The 18,425-nt window shown below is 51.7% G+C and overlaps 6 protein-coding genes across 6 annotated transcripts; 3 read left to right on the top strand and 3 right to left on the bottom strand.

The window, feature by feature from the left end:
* Window positions 1–1,730: 1,730 nt before the first annotated feature.
* On the top strand, window positions 1,731–4,400 carry P153DRAFT_289280 (uncharacterized protein; the record flags this gene model as incomplete). Its single annotated transcript, XM_033663644.1, has 4 exons — window positions 1,731–1,850; window positions 1,908–2,020; window positions 2,069–2,443; window positions 2,498–4,400. 4 exons carry the CDS (start codon window positions 1,731–1,733, stop codon window positions 4,398–4,400), a joined length of 2,511 nt encoding a protein of 836 aa, XP_033524600.1.
* A 3,659-nt stretch (window positions 4,401–8,059) lies between these two features.
* Window positions 8,060–9,755, top strand: P153DRAFT_365848 (nucleotide-diphospho-sugar transferase). The gene is made up of 4 exons (XM_033667912.1): window positions 8,060–8,162; window positions 8,212–8,268; window positions 8,325–9,500; window positions 9,553–9,755. Exons 1-4 carry the CDS (start codon window positions 8,094–8,096, stop codon window positions 9,577–9,579), a joined length of 1,329 nt encoding a protein of 442 aa, XP_033524601.1. The 5' UTR covers window positions 8,060–8,093; the 3' UTR covers window positions 9,580–9,755.
* A 162-nt stretch (window positions 9,756–9,917) lies between these two features.
* On the bottom strand, window positions 9,918–11,377 carry P153DRAFT_395651 (Clavaminate synthase-like protein; the record flags this gene model as incomplete). Its single annotated transcript, XM_033671418.1, has 2 exons — window positions 11,291–11,377; window positions 9,918–11,231 (listed from the first exon to the last, which is right to left on the bottom strand). The coding sequence occupies exon 2, from the start codon at window positions 11,049–11,051 to the stop codon at window positions 9,918–9,920; it is 1,134 nt and encodes a 377-aa protein (XP_033524602.1). The 5' UTR covers window positions 11,052–11,231; window positions 11,291–11,377.
* Window positions 11,378–11,506: 129 nt separating this feature from the next.
* P153DRAFT_313829 (uncharacterized protein) lies at window positions 11,507–14,624 on the bottom strand. Its single transcript, XM_033664896.1, has 2 exons — window positions 14,140–14,624; window positions 11,507–14,087 (listed from the first exon to the last, which is right to left on the bottom strand). Exons 1-2 carry the CDS (start codon window positions 14,513–14,515, stop codon window positions 11,836–11,838), a joined length of 2,628 nt encoding a protein of 875 aa, XP_033524603.1. The 5' UTR covers window positions 14,516–14,624; the 3' UTR covers window positions 11,507–11,835.
* A 168-nt stretch (window positions 14,625–14,792) lies between these two features.
* On the top strand, window positions 14,793–15,742 carry P153DRAFT_365851 (mitochondrial ribosomal protein 10). The gene is made up of 3 exons (XM_033667913.1): window positions 14,793–14,956; window positions 15,104–15,183; window positions 15,235–15,742. Exons 1-3 carry the CDS (start codon window positions 14,821–14,823, stop codon window positions 15,319–15,321), a joined length of 303 nt encoding a protein of 100 aa, XP_033524604.1. The 5' UTR covers window positions 14,793–14,820; the 3' UTR covers window positions 15,322–15,742.
* Window positions 15,743–15,889: 147 nt separating this feature from the next.
* On the bottom strand, window positions 15,890–18,242 carry P153DRAFT_313837 (uncharacterized protein). Its single transcript, XM_033664897.1, has 5 exons — window positions 18,060–18,242; window positions 17,853–18,005; window positions 17,503–17,797; window positions 16,943–17,436; window positions 15,890–16,894 (listed from the first exon to the last, which is right to left on the bottom strand). The coding sequence occupies exons 1-5, from the start codon at window positions 18,144–18,146 to the stop codon at window positions 16,313–16,315; spliced, it is 1,611 nt and encodes a 536-aa protein (XP_033524605.1). The 5' UTR covers window positions 18,147–18,242; the 3' UTR covers window positions 15,890–16,312.
* Between the last annotated feature and the right edge of the window lie 183 nt (window positions 18,243–18,425).

An 18,425-nucleotide genomic window follows, 5' to 3' on the forward strand; every position in this document is an offset into this window, starting at 1 on the left:
AAGGGCTTATATAATAGGCTAGGCCTAGTAGAACCTTAGTAAGTAAAGCCTTAGAGCTTAGCTACCTTAACTACTAACACCTACTAGAAATAGCTAGTATACTACTAGAAGAACTATAAGTAGAGGAAAACTAATACTATAGATTCTTAGTAAATTTATCTAATTTATACTAGTAACTACTCTTAGAGTTAGCCTCTTATAAAGAAGGCCTAGTAATCTTATTAGTTACTTATCCTTAATAGCTATAGATCTTACCTAATAATAGAGTTTATTAAGTACTATAATTAGAATAAGATCTTTCTTACTATATTTCCTTCTTATTTAACCTATACACTCTAGCTGCTTAATATAGTAATATTTAAGCCTCTTTTAGCTACCTACTTAACTAAGCTTTCAAACTACCTTTATAACAGCTAAGAGCTACTTTTAATTAAAAAAGGTAACTTCTTTCTTTTATTTTAGAAGGCCTAGATAACCTCCTTTAAGGAATTAATAATTTTTACCTTCTTTAAAGTAATTAGAATCTTACTCCTTAACTCTAATATTATACTTAAAAGATTTACTATTACTACTTTAGATAAGTAGAAGTTTTATAAAAGCTTAACCTTAGTACTTAGTAGCTTTAATTAGAGGAAAATACAGCAGCTTATATATACTATAGTATAGAATTAAAGTAGTTAGAAGGTATAGAAGCTTAGCTAGTTACTCTACTATATTTTAGTTTAAAATAAGCTACTTTACTATAAGATTTAGAGACTTAAAGAAGTACTAATAGTTAAAAAGAAGTATAATAAGAAAGGTAAGCCTTTAGATCTTTAATAGTACTAGGAGTACTATAAGAGAGCTATTTTCTAGTCTTTAAGGAAGGTTAGAAAGGTACGTATTTACTAGTTAGTAAAGAACTAAAAGAATAAGGAGTAGTAACTCTAAAAAGCTAAAATAGCTAAGTTAAAGAAGGCTACTAAGTTATATAAAGAGAAGATAGCTTAAAAGAAGTATATAGTAAGGGCTATAGTAATAAAGGTAAAAAGAAAGAAGAAGGCTAACCTAGCTACTAAGTAAGTACGTAAGAAAGAGGCTTTTAATATAAAATAGGCTCTCTAATTATCTTAAAAAAGTAAAAGGAAGGCCTTAAGGCCTCTTAAATACAGTATTAAATATAGGAAATAGGTAGTTAATAATATAGGTAGTAGGGAGTAGTTAGGGGCTACACTAGCTACTCTAGCTGTTACTACCTACTGCAGCTGTAACGTTAAGCTCCTAAATAAATATAAGTAGTATAAAATAATTATAAGTAATTAATTACTACTCTACTATAAAATCTTATAATAATAGCTATTGTATATAGCTCTATAGCCTTGTTTTTAGATAGGATAGTTTTGGTGTTTGCGTGCATTACGCGAATCCGGGCATTACGCGCACGGACACGTTAGTTCTTGGCGGCCGTGTAGCAGACCTTGCGCTGGACGGGCTCCTCTGGCCGGCACGGTAGCCACCGCCTGTGCACCCATCCCCTTGTCTCGTTGCCTCTGCTCCCACGGCCGGCGTTTGTTTCCACCTGCGACCCTTTCCTTGCCGTCGCCCTGCTCCTGCCCTCTCACCACACGGCCCGCCCCAGCTCGCTCGACCGCCACCCGTCACGCCTGCACACACCCTCCACGTCTGCACGCACCCTCCACGTCTGCACGCACCCTCCACACACACACCACACACACACCACACCCTCCACCATGTCCCGCATACAGCAGGACCAGTTCGTCGACGACGAGGAGGACGAGTGCTGCCCGCTGTGCGTCGAGGAGTTCGACCTGTCCGACAAGAACTTCCGCCCGTGTCCCTGCGGCTACCAAGTACGCCCCCAGCTGAAGCCACGTCGAGTCGCGGCGCCCTACTGACGCCCGTGCCAGATATGCCAGTTCTGCTACAACAACATCAAGACGACCATGAACGGCCTGTGTCCCGCCTGCCGCCGTCCCTACGACGACTCGACCATCGAGTTCAAGAACATCACCCCCGAGGAGTGCGTCTCCCGCACCTCCCCTTGCTGACCGCTTCTGACGCTGAGCAGGATGGCCAAGCACAAGCAGCAGATTGCCCAAAAGGCCAAGAAGAACGCCCAGATACGGCAGAAGGAGGCCCAGAAGGCAGAGGCCGACTCGCTTAGCCGCAAACACCTCGCCGGCCTGCGAGTCGTCCAGAAGAACCTCGTCTACGTCACCGGCCTGACCCCGACTATACGCGAAGACCGCCTGCTCGACACGCTGCGGGGCCCCGAGTACTTTGGCCAGTATGGCAAGATCATCAAGATCGTCGTCAGCAAAGCTAGGGAAAATGCCAATCATCACCAGTCGGTCGGTGTTTACGTGACATTCGCCCGCAAGGAAGATGCCGAGGCATGCATCAAGGCTGTCGACAGTTCACAGAACGGAGAGAGGACGCTGAGGTAAGTACATGGCTATATTCGATGCCCGTCCTAGCAAGCTCATCTGTGATGTAGGGCCCAACACGGCACGACCAAATACTGCTCTGCATATCTCCGCGGCGAGCAGTGCAACAACCGCAATTGCATGTTCCTGCACGAGCCCGGCGAAGACAACGAAAGCTTTACTCGACAAGACTTGTCCATGATGAACTCGATCCAGACGCAGCAGCCCGCCCTGTCAGCGACTTCCCGATCCGCGCCCCCGTCCCATCCTGGCCCCCCTGTTGCCGCTGCAACCTCCGCGAATCGACAAGACAACTACGATGCTCCGAGCCCCACCATGGAAGCACCTGGTCTGCCAGCGACGGCGGGCTGGGCGAGCAAAGCTGCCCTTGAACGTCGCGCGAGCCGCTCAACCATCGCCTCGAACCCAAGTCCACTCGTAACGAATGCTGTTCCTGCGCAACCGCCAAAGGCACCAAAAGCTGAGGAACCACCCAAGAAGAAGAGCAAAGAGAAGGAGAAGGAGAAGGAAAGGGAGAAAGAAAAGGAGAAAGAAAAAGAAAAGGAGAAGGAACGAGAGAAAGAAAAAGAAATGGAGAAGGAGAAGGAAAAGGAGAAGGAAAAGTCCCCGGAAACGTCGAAATCAGTAACGCCGCAGCCTACTCCACCCCCAGTTGCGCGTCTCCCCAAGCCTCGCGATTCTGGTCTCGAAGGTCTTCTGAAGTTCATATGCACGCCAGATTTTAAATTCGTCTTTTCCAGCGCCACTCTCTCGGAAGAAGAATTCAAGGCCATCGCGGAATTCCCTCAATTACTCGATCCCAATGGCGGTGCCAAACGTCGGGTCGCAAGGGAAAAGGAGAAAGAGCTAGCACTCCAGCGAGAAGCCGAGGCCGAGATCAAAGCTGCATTGCAACAAGCACCTGCTCCTGAACGCGACGAAACCGAGATGACCGCGGGAGGTAGCTTGCAGTTGGGAGGCGAACCAGAAGAGGGACACGACACCATTACAGGCCATCTCAATCAGCACGCTATTGCGCCACCTAACCAAGCTTTTGGGAGCAACCTCTTCGGGCAGAACGTTCCCCTGGCGGAGGATTTCAGCAATCTCGGTCTCAACAGTCGAGCTCTTACGGCGCAGCAACAGCAGCAACTTCTTCTCTCCAACTTCAAGTCTGGGCCTCAATCTGCCGGACTACTGTCGTCTACGCCGAATCCTCAAAACCAGCAGCATGGATTGAGTGGGAACAACTCCGGCCACACACGACACACTTCCCGCTTCAGCTTCGCCAATGACAGCGCATCCGCTTCTGCAAACGTTCAGCCTGTTGCGAACCAGAAGCTTATGAACCAGCAAAACTCAATGATGCCGAAAAACGCCAACCCGTTCAATCAAATTTCCCAGCATCAGCCAATGGGTGGGCAGTTCTTCACTAACGTGCAAGGACCACCTCCAGGTTTGAAAGCTACTGGAACACCGCCTGTGAGCGGCACTGGCATGTTTGGCCAAGGTCATGGATTCGCTACTGGTGGTTTGGGCTACGGCGCGAACGCTGTCGGTAGAAACACCAACGATACCATGTACCAGGACCTGCTCCGAAGCAGGAACATGGATGGTGGTGCCCGGACTGCTGATGGTAAGCGTGAGTCAATGTTTCCTTCTTTCCTTAATCAACACTCCTCGAGCTCTACGCCTGCCCCTGCCCCTGGCCTCCTTAGCTTCCCTTATGGGCCTTCGCCTGGCGCTTACCAGGAGTCTGGTTCGCAGAAATCCAAGAAAAAGGGCAAGAAACACAGACACGCTAACACTTCCTCTTCTGGAGGAGGTGGCCTTGCAGATGTCCAAGACCCAAGTATCTTACAGGCAAGATTGCATCAAGGAGGCATGGTTGGCCAGGGCTTGTACAGCCAAGCTCCAAATGGATTTTCTGCCCTTTATGCGAACAACAATTACGGCGGCGCCGGACGATGGTAGACTATACCCTTCATCCACATAGTTACATGGCCACTTGGTCAGATATATTGTTTTAGTACTTTTCTTTCGATTATGGCTGCATGGCGTTTTTGTTATTTCACGGCAGATGCATCGGCACACTGATCAGTGTGTTGTCACTGAGATGCCTGGCGTTACGAAGGGTTGGCCAAGGTCACACATTCGCTCTCTTTTTGCATGTCATTGTGGCATTTCAATACCTTTGCTTTTCATTCATGTCTTGTCATGCCTGGGAGGATCACGCTGCTTTGCCAGATGTGCAGGTCAGCTTCTCTCGTCGTCTTCGTCATGGTCATCGCATGTACGTAACTCCCCTTCCTGCCGCGCTATCGTCGGCATGCTTACTTTCTAATAGAGAGGTGGCTTTCGCACTATCCTTCTGCCTGTTTTAAGTGACGAAGATGTTCGAGAGAAACTCCTATGCAGCCTGATGTATCTAATTGCTTGATTGGCGATATCGCCCTTGAAAGTCGTCCGGCAGCCGCTGTACCAATTGATTACCACTAACTCGCTGCGTGGTATTCGGACATTGTAGCTATCCAGAGAAGGCTGACTGGTTTGTACAGACGACGCACCTTTCAGTGCCGAAGAGCAAGTCTCCTTCAATGTTGATGCACTTGTGAACGACAACGAAAGCGAGCCCGTCCAAAGTACGCCGAGTACTCCTCTAAACAGCAACTTCTTTGAGCATCCTCGAAGAGCGACACCAGCAGTTCCACCTGGGTTCAGTGTTCCGGCCATTCCCAAGACTGTGGCTGCTGAAGCGCTTTCTCGGCCAGTATCCCGTCCCATGTCTCGCACCACGTCGTCAACCATCACACCGGCGGTACCTGTCATGCCCGCTACACCGACTAGAGATGCAAACACCGTGAAGTCGAAGAAAGGCAAGCAGCATACCGATTCAGTCGACTCACCGACCCCGGCAGTGCCCATACTAGCGAAAGCTCCCCCTGTGACGCCAACTAGAGCAAAAGCTAAAGCTACTGTTGCCAAACCGCAAACTCCTGGCGAGCCTGCTAAGAAGATGCCACAGAGCGTGAGCAGTCCGAAGAAAGAAGCACAAAAAGAGAAAAAGGCATCACCTGACCCTACTACGAAGGAGACACCCAAGGCGAAGGCGGTTGGAAAGAAGACTGTAAATACCACGGAGACCAGTCCCAGGAAAGAGTCGCCAAAAGTGTCGAAAGACATACCAGTTCCTGCTCCGACGCCAGTCTCACCACTTAAACGACAACCTCCAGGCAAGCTCAACATAGTAGCTGCTACGAAAGTGTCAGAGATTGAACAGTCTCCTGTCACGAGTTCACCCAAAACCGATGCTCGCACAAAAAGTCTTCGCATGCTACCTTCAGCGTCAATGAGCTCTGTTCCGGCCAGTCCCGCAGGCGCGGGCACTGAATCGCCTATGAAACGTTCAGCGCCAGTCATGCGCATAGTCTCGACACCAAAGACTGAGACCCCGCCGCCTCTGGCCGCAGCATTTACCCCGTCCCTTCCTCAAATACCAACAGTCGACAAGCTTCGGTCTAGACAAGCCAGCATCGCTTCACTGAACCAGCCTGGAACACCAGCAAGCGATTTAATCTCGGACACTGCTTCCGTCACATCAACTTCCTTCTCGAGGGCCAGCTCCCCTCCCCCTGCAGCTGGCAGGATTGGAAGTGCCCCGGTGAGGAAGAAGACCAAATCACAAGCCAAGAAGGATAGGCAAGAACGCAAGCGGCAGATCGAGGAAGAGCAAGTGCTAGCAATCGATGATAATAAATCTGATGTCGAAATCGTCCAAGCGCCAATCATCGGACGAAAGAAGAAGACCAAGAAGCCATCGACTGCTCCCAAGCCAGCAGTAGCGACCACAAAAAGTCAACCTGCTTCCCCACGTCCTACTTTGGTGGAAGAAGAGCCAGCTGAAGTACTTCCGGTTGCAGCAAAGAAAGTGCAACCTACTAAGGCTTCTGCGAGAGTCACACCGGAGCCAGAGCCTGTTCCCGAACTACCTAAAGAGAAGCGCGAACATACCGCTCAATCGATTATGGCCGACCTGCAAAGAACGGGAGAACTGCTTGCATCGACGCTCGAGTTCTTCAAACCATTGTCCTCGTCACTTACACACGCGTCCCGAGCGACACAGCCTGTTCATCCTACAGCCCCTCCTGATCTGAAGATCCACTTCTCAGAAGCAGATCTTGATGCTCTCGCCAAGAAGAAGCCTGTGCGTCTTAACGGACATGATGGCAAACCTGACTCCAGGACGCTGATCACACCTAATGGCAAGTTTTTCTGGGGGCTTTCAGAGGAGCTGGAGCAGAAGGCTCTTGAGCTAGAGAAGCATATTGAAGAGTTGAAGGGACATGCTCGCTTCCACCCTCATAGGCAAAGTCGGTACGCCCACGCTCAGAACACCACCGCTGAGACGCAGCCCAAAGACGTTCTTCCCGCCATCGCCACAGCGCTCAAAGAGGCAGGCAAGAAACTTGGCAACAACGCAGGTCACCAAATGCCAAAACTCGACCCAACCTCCGGACTGCTCGGATCAACAACGCTCCCGCTTCCTCCTGTTCAAGCCCCAGAGATTCCAACACCGCAACCTCCCCCTCAACCACAGCACCAGACTCCAGCAGATGCAGGCGGATATCTCAATCAATTCGTTCTCCCTTTCACAGACAACCCGCCACCAAATCAGCCCCGTCCTGAGATGGCTGCCGTTGGAGGCCCGCCTGGCGCTGGCACAGCGAACATGTCGGTAAATGTAGGCAAGTTCGCCAAAGCGGCCAAAGCAGTAGTCGAAGGAGGCGCGGTCGGCAGCACAGAGATCGACGGCATGGGTATGATAGCCGCTGATCTGCTCGGCGGTGTCTTCGTCCAGGGTCTCGAAGCGCTTGTCGGTGCTGGTTTGGGCTTCCACTCCAGTCAGGAATTTGGACTTGACGCACACGGCAATATCACGCTTGGACGGGGCGGTTTAAATGTCCAGGGCCTGATGAGCGCGATCGAGAGCAGCTCGGGTATGGCTAGTTTTGCGCCTGGCAATACGGGTACATTTGCTGGACCCGGACGGAGGGGTGCTGGCCGCGGTAGCGTGCTGAGCATGGAGGAGGCGGAGCAGGCAATGCATGCAGCGAAGAAGGAACACGAGGTTTTGGAGAAGAAACTCGCGGCGCTGATGAAGAAGAACAAGAAGATGGCTCATGCTGGTGCGGCGAGGGTGTGAGGGAAAGGGTGTGTGATGCGCTTGTGTAGATCATCTTTAGCTTGGGGGTTATGGGTTACAGCGCAAGGACATTGGTAGTAATGTGGGTAAAGTATGGCTGGGAAGGCTATTACTAGAAATCAATGCTATGTTCTTGCTGCAGAGTATGTGTGTGGAATTCAGCGTTCTGTGGATGTGGAGTCTGATGGTACTTCGACTACTGTATTCTGTAAAGATGAAAATCCACAAAAACTCCCACGTCTGTCTGCATGGAGGTCGTGTTCGGCATGCAGCTGACTTTTGGTGTGCGCTAACAGGTCTCACCGCCCAACGGGGGTTACGAGTTACGTGGGTCTGGCCATCCAGGGTCCAACATCGTCCCCTTTGGAGGACAGATTCGCGTTCACACTCCCTCCACCTTGTTTCTTGCTCTAATTGAGAGTCCAGCATATCACAGAAAGACCCATACACCAAACACCTTCAAGATGAGTTTGCAGCCACCCTCCCTCTCCGTGAGGTCCAAGCCCGGTGCTGGCACAAAAGCCGTAGTCCTTGTAAATACTTTGTAGAACCCGCTTTAGACGACAAATGCTCACAACATAGGTTGGAGGACCCTCGCGAGGCACCAGGTTCAGGCCTCTGTCTATGGAACTGCCCAAGGTTAGCGACCAAACAATTGCCCTTCCATCCCGCCCACCCCGCTAATGCTTGCAAAGCCGCTGTTCCCTGTCGCAGGTCACCCCATAATCGAGCACTGCTTCCGCGCTATCACGAACGTCCCCGAGATCAAGGAGGTTTTCATCGTCGGTTACTACGAGGAGTCTGTCTTCCAGCCCTTCATCAACGAGGTCTCGAGCAGCTTCCCCCACCTGAGCGTCAAGTACCTGCGAGAATACCAGGCATTGGGCACAGCAGGAGGCCTGTATCACTTCCGCGATGTCATATTGAAGGGCCGGCCAGACAAGCTGTTCGTTCTGAACGCCGATGTCTGCTCGTCGTTCCCGCTGGCCGAGATGCTCAAGCTGTTCCAGGACAAGGATGCCGAGGCCGTCATGCTGGGCACAAGAGTCGCCAACGAAGCCGCGACCAACTTCGGTTGCATCGTGTCGGACTCGCACACGAAGCGCGTGCTTCACTACGTCGAGAAGCCAGAGTCGCAGATCTCCAACCTCATCAACTGCGGAATCTACCTCTTTGCGACCGAGTGCATCTTCCCCGCCATCCGCAGCGCCATCAAGCGCCGCACCGAGCGCCCACGGCTGCTCTCCTACCCCTCGTCCGAGAACCTCGAGTCGTCTTTCTACGCGGGCCAGGACGACGACGAGGAGAAGGAAAACGCCGTCATCCGCCTGGAGCAGGATGTGCTGTCCGACATAGCCGACAGCAGGCAATTCTTCGTCCTGGAGAGCAAGGACTTCTGGCGCCAGATCAAGACAGCCGGCTCCGCCGTACCCGCCAACGCCCTCTACCTGATGCGGGCCTTCCAGTCAGGCTCCGACGAACTCGCCGCCCCCTCCGCAAACATCCTCCCACCCGTCTACATCCACCCCTCCGCCCACGTCGACCCCACAGCGAAGCTCGGACCCAACGTGTCGATCGGTCCGCGCGTGCACATCGGAGCCGGTGTCCGCGTCAAGGAGTCCATCGTTCTTGAGGACTCGGAGATCAAGCACGACGCCTGCGTCATGTATACGATTGTCGGCTGGCACAGCAAGATCGGCGCTTGGGCTCGTGTCGAAGGTACGCCTACACCCGTCACCAGTCATGCTACTAGTATCATCAAGAATGGCGTCAAGGTCCAGAGCATCACGATTCTGGGCAAGGATTGCGCGGTTGCGGATGAGGTGCGCGTGCAGAACTGTGTTTGTCTGCCGAATAAGGAACTCAAGAGGGTATGTTCGATATTTTAGGAATTGTGAAGTTCATGGCTAATTTGATGTACAGGATGTTTCGAACGAGGTTATCATGTGAGCGGTTGCATTGGGGTGCGGGTTTGAGGATGGTGTCTTGGTTGGTAGCTAGGGATTGCTAGCCTTGAAGACGTCTTGCTCTGTGTTAAAATGTGATACCGTGGTTCATGGTCTGACTACATGACGAAGCGAACGGCATTGATCGGAGTGTTCAACCCAAATTATGCGTGCATTGTGAGATTGAAAAATTCCGATGATTTGATAAAGTTCGGGTTGGCGAACGGAATGATCTTGCCAGCAGACTGAGTTTTCCTACAACTTCAAGAACCACGTTTACCACGTACGTCCAGACAGTGAATCGATATCATCCCGCCCCAAGTCCCCCCCCCCCCCCTCAAATCACCAATCCGTCCTCTTACTATAATAAAAATTGCTAAAAACCTTGGTAAGCAAATGCTCCCCATACGTCCCCCCCTCCCCCATCTCCGCCCTCCCACTCCTCCTCACACACTCCCTCAACGGCCGCACCACGCTATCAAACCCGGGCTCGTAGAAAAACGGCACAGACACTCTATACCTATCCCCCCTGTGCACAACCCGATGCAGCGTGCTCTTCCAAAGCCCGTTCGTCCACCGCTCGATCATATCGCCGATGTTGACGACGAAGGCGCCGCGGATGGGGTCCGCGTTTAGCCATGTGCCGTCGCGGAGCTGGACTTGTAGCGCGCCTGGCGTGGGGTCGGTGAGCAGCAGGGTGACGCACCCGTAGTCTGTGTGTGCGCCGCAGGAGAATTGCGAGGGGTCTGAGCCGGGGGATAAAGGGGTGGAGAGCGGTGGGTAGCCGATCATGCGCATGACCCAGAAGGAAGCAGCGCAGTTACGCACGAAGACGTTTTCATCTTCCGCGTCGTCGTCGTCGGATGCAGGCGGTCCAAGACCAAGCGCCACGCCCATAGCATGCACAAGCGCCTTCCCCACACCCTGCACCTGCGCGATATACGCCTCATACACACTCTTCAGCTCCACCGGTTCCTCAGGCCACAGATTCGCACCCTGAAGCGTCTTCACCGTCCCATCCCCACCATCCTCCCCGGGGAAATCCCACTCCCGATACCAATCAACCGCCTCCTGCAAATCCTGCAACCCCCCCGTAACATTCTCCCCCAGCCCCTGATACCCTCTTGCACTATCCCCGCCCTCCGCCCCCCCAGCATCAAACCGCTTAATCCGATTCTTCTGCGCAAGCGGAAGCGCGAAGAAGCGCCGCGCTAGGGCGAGTATCTCGTCGAGTTTTTCGACGGGGATGCCGTGGCCAGATAAGTAGAAGAAGCCGTAGTTTACGCAGGCGGCGTTTATAGCCTGTGCGGTTTTGTGGCGCGCGGAGGGGGCGGAGGTGGCGGAGAGGAAGGGGGAGATGTCGATTATGGGGAGGCCGGAGGTGTGGGCTGTTGTTAGGGGGGCGGTGTAGCGGGTTGAGGTTGTGGGGGTGGGGTTTGTGGCGAGTGGGGGTGGGAGGGTTGTGGTTGAGGACATTGTGGGGTGGTTGGGTTTTGGCTGTTTTGTATGTTTGTTGGGTAGAGTTGTGTCCTGGATTCGCCGTCTTTTCAGGGGTCCAGGAGGTAGAGTTGAGAACTGGAAACTGGCTACTTGGACACAACGACGTCTGGATTCTTTCAAGTGTGTATAACTTGGACAGTAAGTTGATCGAAGTCGCTTTAATCTGGTCAGCTGACTGATATTTCCACGTAGCCACAACGAATGTACGATCTTACAAGAGATAGAGCAGCAGATTCTATCAGAATAACTCACAAAGTAACTAGAAGCCACACTGTACCCCGCGCCTCTCTAAAGTAGTCGTGAGTGGAAAAACGCAGTACTGGAAGATGAAGTCAAGATCTCGGATCGCCATGCTGCTTCCGGACTAGACTCGGCTATCCCAGGCATTTCCGCGAGTGAACAAGACAAGACAAACCCCTGGAAAGAAGTGAAAATACGCTGTTGAAGCTATTGATCAGATTATCTAAAAGTATGCCTTTCGACTCCAGAAAAACAAATAGTAGTAGTAGCGTCCCATCTACCAAACCAACCCCACTTCGAAACGCCGAGTAATGCACTCTATCCAATGCATAGATCCAAACACCAAAGAAAAGCAAAACCATTGCTTAACGCGCTCTACATGCCAAAGAAGTAGTAGTAGAAGAAGAAGGTATAAAACTCCAAACACAAAACAATATCATGACAAATCGTAAAAAGATCAAATGCTAAACACACTGTTGAAACCCCTCCAACATCCCAAAAAGAAGAAGTGCACGTTCGTCTACACCTTCCGCCCTCTCCGCCTCGGCAGTCCAGACTCCATGCCAACAGCAGGCGGCGGGATAACAACCCTAGGTACAGGAATGCCCTTCTTAGGCGTAGCATCCCCCAGACCAAGGCCAGAGCGTTGGGGATTTTCCTTGCCTTCCACCGCCACAGTTGCGGATGTGGGTTGAGGGAGTTTGACCTTTTTCGGCGTGGCAAGACGACTCTTGCGTTCCTTGGTAGGGTCAATGCCTATGGGCGTGATTTCCAGTGTGGCGAGCTTCGTGTCAACCGGTGTCGAGGATTCTGTGGATGGTTTCTTGAGCTTGCTCGACTTTGGTTTGGGGAGTCTTTGTGGTTGTGTGGAGGCTGCGTCCTTCTCTTCCTGGACGGCGTCGGGGAGTAGGGAAGCCGGTGCGAGGAGACCCTTTCCTGGTGTGCCGTTTGCTGTGCCGAGGCCACGGACTCTGCGGACTTTGGGTGTTGATTGTTTGTCCTTGGAGTCTTTGGGATCTTTTGAAGCCTTGGGCTTGGGGGTGACGCTTGGAATGGATGATGGAGTTGGCAGGCTGAGCTCATCAGGCGTAGCTAGAGATTCAGCCTCTGCGAGCTGGTTCGCGGCGTTGTCTGTGTTTTCCTGATAGTATGCCAGCTGCTCGTCCCAGCGAATGTTCTTTCCAAGCACAATCTCCCTGGTGGATTCATCTACAGGGGGGAGACCGTAGGATTCCATCGCGAGCTTGAGGAGGCGCACATGCACGCCGAAAGCCCCCTGTTTGTTCTTGCGCGTGTTGACCCTAGTAATGTTGGCAAGCTCCTGTGCGTCACTTTTCTTGAGCACGACGTGCTCGCTCCCATCGGTACGTCGAATAGCAATCTTTGACGTTTGGGCTTGCGATGCTGAAGCCGGAGCAGGCAAACGTGACTTTTTCGCTCGAGATGATCGCCTCGAACCTTGTGTTGAATCAGCCTCTGGGCTGTCTTCTGCTTCTGCTTGCTCCAGGACCTGGGACGCAGGAAGGTCTTTGTCCGCGCTCAGTGTAAGCGTTTGAGAGAGATCCAATGCCACACCAGCGTCATACTTCGATGGTGAATTGGGATCCTTGTCTGCCAGAATTTTACGGGGCGATGAAAGCGCACCTCTCACGACATCTGAATCGCGGCGGTTTTGCAGCGATTCGCGACGATGGACAAATGTCTCTCTCTCCGCCTTGCTTGCAGCAGCGCGGTTAAGAAAGTTTTTCAAAATAGCCGTGTCGTCGTCCATGGCGACAGTCATTGTCATGTCATCTGGACCAGACTCGCTCTGGGGTGGTGGGGGTGGAGAATGTAGTCTTCGTGGTGTGGCTTCGGCTGCTGGGAGTTTCGCCGGTGTGAGTCGGAGTCCAGTGGCAATGTCGTCTAGTGGAGTTTCTTTAGGCGTTACTTGAGGTGAAGCTTGAGGATCCTCGGAGTGCTCCTCTTCCAAAGACATATTACATTGTCGTTGAATGTCCAATTGTATCGAGGCTTCGGTGGAGTCCTCGTCAACAGACCCTTCTTTAGATGAATTGGAAACGGCAGAGCCATTATGTTCGTCTTCTACTTGGTGGTCCTGGCTGGTCTCCATGTCCAACTCAATCTCAGACATTTCTACATCCTTGCGTTCGCTGTTGTGGTCGGCCAAAGGTTCTGTCGAAATTATCTCTATCGGCAGAGTTGGATAGGCAATCTCATTTGAATCTGGTGATGGACCTGGGTCAGAGCGCTCCGAAATGCCCGGGGCTTGTTCTTCCGTCTGAGGCTCAAGAAGCTTCGTCTGCTGGTGAACAATGTCCTCGTGGAGATCTTGGTCTGCAGCAAGGTCGTCTCCGGCCATGTCAAGTTCACTTCCAGCCCCTTGGTTATCGTTGCCAGGCAATTCAGGATATTCCACCTTCTCCGGGGACCTGGAGGGCTGTGTCGGAACTGTCTTAGCTGGCGAACGGAAAAGTATGTTGATTGTGGCATCCTCTACTGGTGATGGCTCAGCACCAAGAGTGGCGTCTTCAAAACCATCCAAGCTCTCGTAATCAGGAAGATCCTCGACTGTCTCCGCCTCCATTGTAAATGTGAACGATGTCCTCTTGTCCTCACTGTTTGGTTGCAGAGTTCGGGCTGGTGCTACCGTCTGGACGCCGGCCATATCAACATCTGTGGAGCTATCGTTGGCCATGTTTGGGTCTGTCGTGTCTTCAATATCGCTCACCGCCTCTACGTCGACCGCGGAACTCCGTGTAGCTCTCTTTCCTATGTATCGAATCAGTGTGCGGTCTGGTTATGTACAAGAGCGTCGTCATACTGGGCAGGACGCTCTTCCGTCGATCCCAACGCGTCGCTTTGAAGGCGCGCGTCTTGCTGTTGGGTGCAGTGCTCGTTTTTTCCATAGTCTTGGGGCTCATGTGCTGCCGTCTCTTTACTGCTCGCGACCGCGCATCGTGTTCCTCTTCTTCCTCGTCCCCCTCTGTCGCGGGTAGCCCACGCGACCGGAGGCTAATTCTTCGCCAGATCTTCTTCTCCTTGCCGTCACCGGCCTTCTTGATTTCTTGTTTGCGTTCCCAGCCTCGGGGGATCTTGGATACGGGGAGGGCGCTCGTGTCGAGGAAGGCGGCATCAGTGTCGTTCCATGTCTGTTGAAACGAAGCAGGCGGCGCGCGTTTGCGCGGCGAAGGAGCCATGGCGACAAGGTTGAATAATGCTGTTGTTAGTATATTAATGCCGGAACACGATCATCCAAGCCAGTGCGTCCCTCGGTCGAGAAAAAGGGTCGTTATGCGCGGTATCCTGGGCCGGTTGGAGATGCGGCTGCGATAAACAAACAGAAGGTGCGACCCTGGCCGGTGGGGAATCGCGCTAGGGCCGTTCCCGCGTGACAACTTTTTGATTGTGCATCGACTTTACGACGGCCAAACCCCTCGCATTCGACCAGATCGCCGTCAAACCGACAGTTAAACCCACCGACTCCGAACCGAATACCCTCGAAATGGTGCCCAAACCGCAGGGCCAGGCCGTCACGTCCGTCACCCATCGCCCACTACCGCCGCTTCCCAAGCTCCGCGTGCGCCGACCGAACAAGCCAGAAGCGAACCCATGTCTGGGCGCCATGTCGTCAGTTCTGGGTATGTCATGGAGGGAGATATGAATTGCAATTGCAGCTTCATCACGAGAGAGTTGGAAGTGGGGATGCGGGGGATACGCCACTTTCGACAACACTGGACAACATATGAGGGGTCTGGCAGGACAATAATGCTGACTTGTCTTGACAGGTTGCTGGGCATCTTCGGGATACAGCGTTCAAGGGTGTGCACAGCTTGAGCAAAAGTTACGGCTGTGCATGGATGCGCCAGTATGTTTTTGCCAAGACTACTTCAACACGAATTCCTGACTCTCTTTCCAGCGCAATCCAAACCAGAAGAAAAACAACATCAACTACCACCTCTCGAGAATGTATCCGAAGATTGTTGGACCCCACAAGCGAAATTAGACTCGTCCATCATTGTACAATATGTATATCCTACAACACAGCCAAGTGTATGAGTCGACGCTATGCACGCATAGAGGGAGTTGGGATGGTCTTTGCAATATTGGGCAGGCGTTCAGGTGACGCGAGATACAATTGTATATACGCAGGCTCAACAAGAGTTGGTCATTCACACATCCGCACCATCTTTTCGATGATTGAGGCAACTCTCATCGGCGCCTCGGGTTGACTTGAATTTGTCCTTTAGAAGAGAAGGAAGTGAAGCGAGCAATCATGAGAGACGGTAGCAAAATTTCTAGAGGGCTCACTGTGAGCACGCAAGAATATGCAACTCCTGGGAACGCCACGAACTCAGAGGACATAACACTGCAAGGTTTACACGTTCATGAACATTGTCTTTGAAGTTGCGCCGCTTGAATTTCCGTATCATCAATCTTTGTTCATCAGCCGACGTCTGATTTCCCTTCCCAACGCAACATCTCATTCCCACTCAACATCTCCACTCAAGTTGACTTCAAATGCATATCCAAAAGACCAACTGCTGGAGAATTCCCCGAAAAGGTAGTATAATCCTCACACTGGGAGCTAACAGTACGTTTCATCCCACCCTGACTACGACTTCAGCTACGATGGGGAGTGGATCAACACGGCACTAGGTGATGGAACCTCGAAGCCGGTTGAGGCGCCTAGGTAGCCATCGTCCATTTCTGCATATTCAACATTGTACAATTTTGCTGTCGTTCTACATGACTCCTCTCAGCTTACCGCAGAAGTATGATCTGCGTGGGCTATGGACCTAATAAACACCACGATCAGATATACACTGGTTTGTTCTATACCTTGCTCTTCAACGGTTCGCGAAACATCTTTTCCCCTTCGTACATACATTCGCCAAAATAATCGTAGTAACTCGCAAGATACATAGCTTTGTTTTAACTTCCCGCCATGTCAAGAGAATGGCAGACGTGTATGCAATCGATCCACCACTGTGTCCCTACCACATAAAGGCAGGGATATCTTCCGACGCCTGCACAGAACTCACTTGCAAAGGCTCGTTCTCTGCCGGTACCATACTCTCAAGGTTCGGGTCGATGTTGTGAAGGTTTGCCTTCATCTTGCATCCCTTCATCTGACCCGTACAACCGTCCTTCTGGCAGATGTGACCGTAATAGCAGTCAGACGCGCGACAATTGCTCTTACGTGGGCAGGGATTGCACTTGAGTACATACTCCAAAACATGACGTGCCTCGGGCTCAAGATCATTGTGATCGTAGGGACAGTTAGGAACTGTGCAGTCTTGCTGCAAGTGGAAGTTGTTGCAGGGCTTTTGTTGACGGAAGCGAGAGTTGTATACGACCCATTCGTCCTGAGTTGGCGATCGGATGACGGTGTCCAGTCGTTGGCCGTCTTTGTTGAGAGCTATGTAACCTGCTGCCGTTACGACGGGCAACATGCCAGATACGTTGGAACGATCTGTAGTGATCTCATCCCGATGTATGGTATGCTGCTGTTTTGAGCTGTTCAAGGTAGTAGGGTCATGTTGAAAACCGCATTTACTGCCATTTTGACAGAAACCCTGATGATGTCAGTGCGATGATGAACAGAGGATGCAGAGCAATGGTACCTTTTGAAAGTATCTGCAAGGAACCTTCGCTTTCTTCGATGCATTGGACTTTTCTTGATAGCCAGAACCATAATCGTCGCCGAAGCCATCCGTCTTCACCGAGGATGATTCATCAAACCCAGGTGAAGAACTTTCCGCATCTGCAGCACGATCTCGCCACGAACCTTGAGTCTTGCGCAGATGTAATGGCACATAACTCGTTGCCGATCTTGGCGCTGCTAGTTCTTTAGGGGATGCAGACCGGTCGGGAGCTGGTGTGCTCGTGACAGGCACAGCAGCGGTTGGTAGTTCTGACCATCGGAAGATGGTTGGAAACTGGGTAATATTCAACTTGAACTGGTGAAACTCGGAGATGAAGCCTGCACCCTGCACAAGTGTGATCTTGCTACGTGCACCGCTGAAAGGTGCCAGCTGAGACAGATAAGCGTTGTCATGGCAAGCAGCATACAGGATATGACTGCAGGCCTTGTCTTCAGATGCAAATTTGAATTGCTCTGCATACGTATAAGTCATTAGTCAAACGCATGTTAGGTAATGGCAGGAGACGACGTAAGACATACCTCTAATCTTGAACTTGGTACCCTCCTCATCCAATGCATCAACGAAGTCGAAAAGGCTGATCGCACGTGTAAAGGCTGCTGAAAACGGTGCGATTGAGCGCTTCTCCAGGCCTGTAACTTTTGATTTTGCTAGTTGCTTTGACAAATTCGTAAGATCCGCATAGATGCGAACAACTATGCGTGAGGTTCGGGCTTCGGGAACGCTTTGTTGTAGGTACTTCTCTACTGCATCGTTTAGCATCCTTGCGGCTCGCATCCCGCCCTCTTCCTTTTCGCGTATGAGCTCATCGTTGCACTGAGGGAAGTCAGTAGCTGATCTCGAGTCTGATCTTTCAGGCGGTGCGACTGACAATGTAACCATTTCCATCCACGAGCATGAGTACATATGAGTTGTGGGCTGTTATCGACGAGTGCTTGACGGCTCCTCTACTGCCCTGCTCTTCGAATGCTGCTCTTAAAGACTTGTAGTCGCTAAGCAGCTGGCCATGATCCCTCAAAAGATTCCGGAGGGGAGTTAGCGTTTCTCTCGTCGAGATCAGGGAGAAGATGCAGCTCACCTGCAAATTACTTTGTGTACTCTGATTATTCAGTTTGAACTGCTCAAGACGTGTGTCCAGCGAATCAATTTTCCCGTCGGCCAGCATATTGGCGGCGCTTACAGTCCAGGCTACCGTTGCCAGATCGCGTAAGAACTTTAAATTTACTTCAATCTGTCAGCTTGAAACGCCGAAGCAGTTGGGAGGCAGGCTTACATATTGTGCAAGCACTGTCTTGATGTGAGACGACCTTGTGGGTCCCCACCTCGCTAATCACGTGGCGATCATGTTAGCGTGCCTGCCGTGTTGGGATGCTCACGACATTTTCACTTCCCTGTTCCCTGTTGTCCTCGTTTCTTCTGGCCTTTCTGTTGTCCACGTCAGTTA

Source organism: Dothidotthia symphoricarpi, assembly GCF_010015815.1.
Source record: "Dothidotthia symphoricarpi CBS 119687 unplaced genomic scaffold P153scaffold_8, whole genome shotgun sequence".
In the NCBI taxonomy this organism is placed as follows: domain Eukaryota; kingdom Fungi; phylum Ascomycota; class Dothideomycetes; order Pleosporales; family Dothidotthiaceae; genus Dothidotthia; species Dothidotthia symphoricarpi.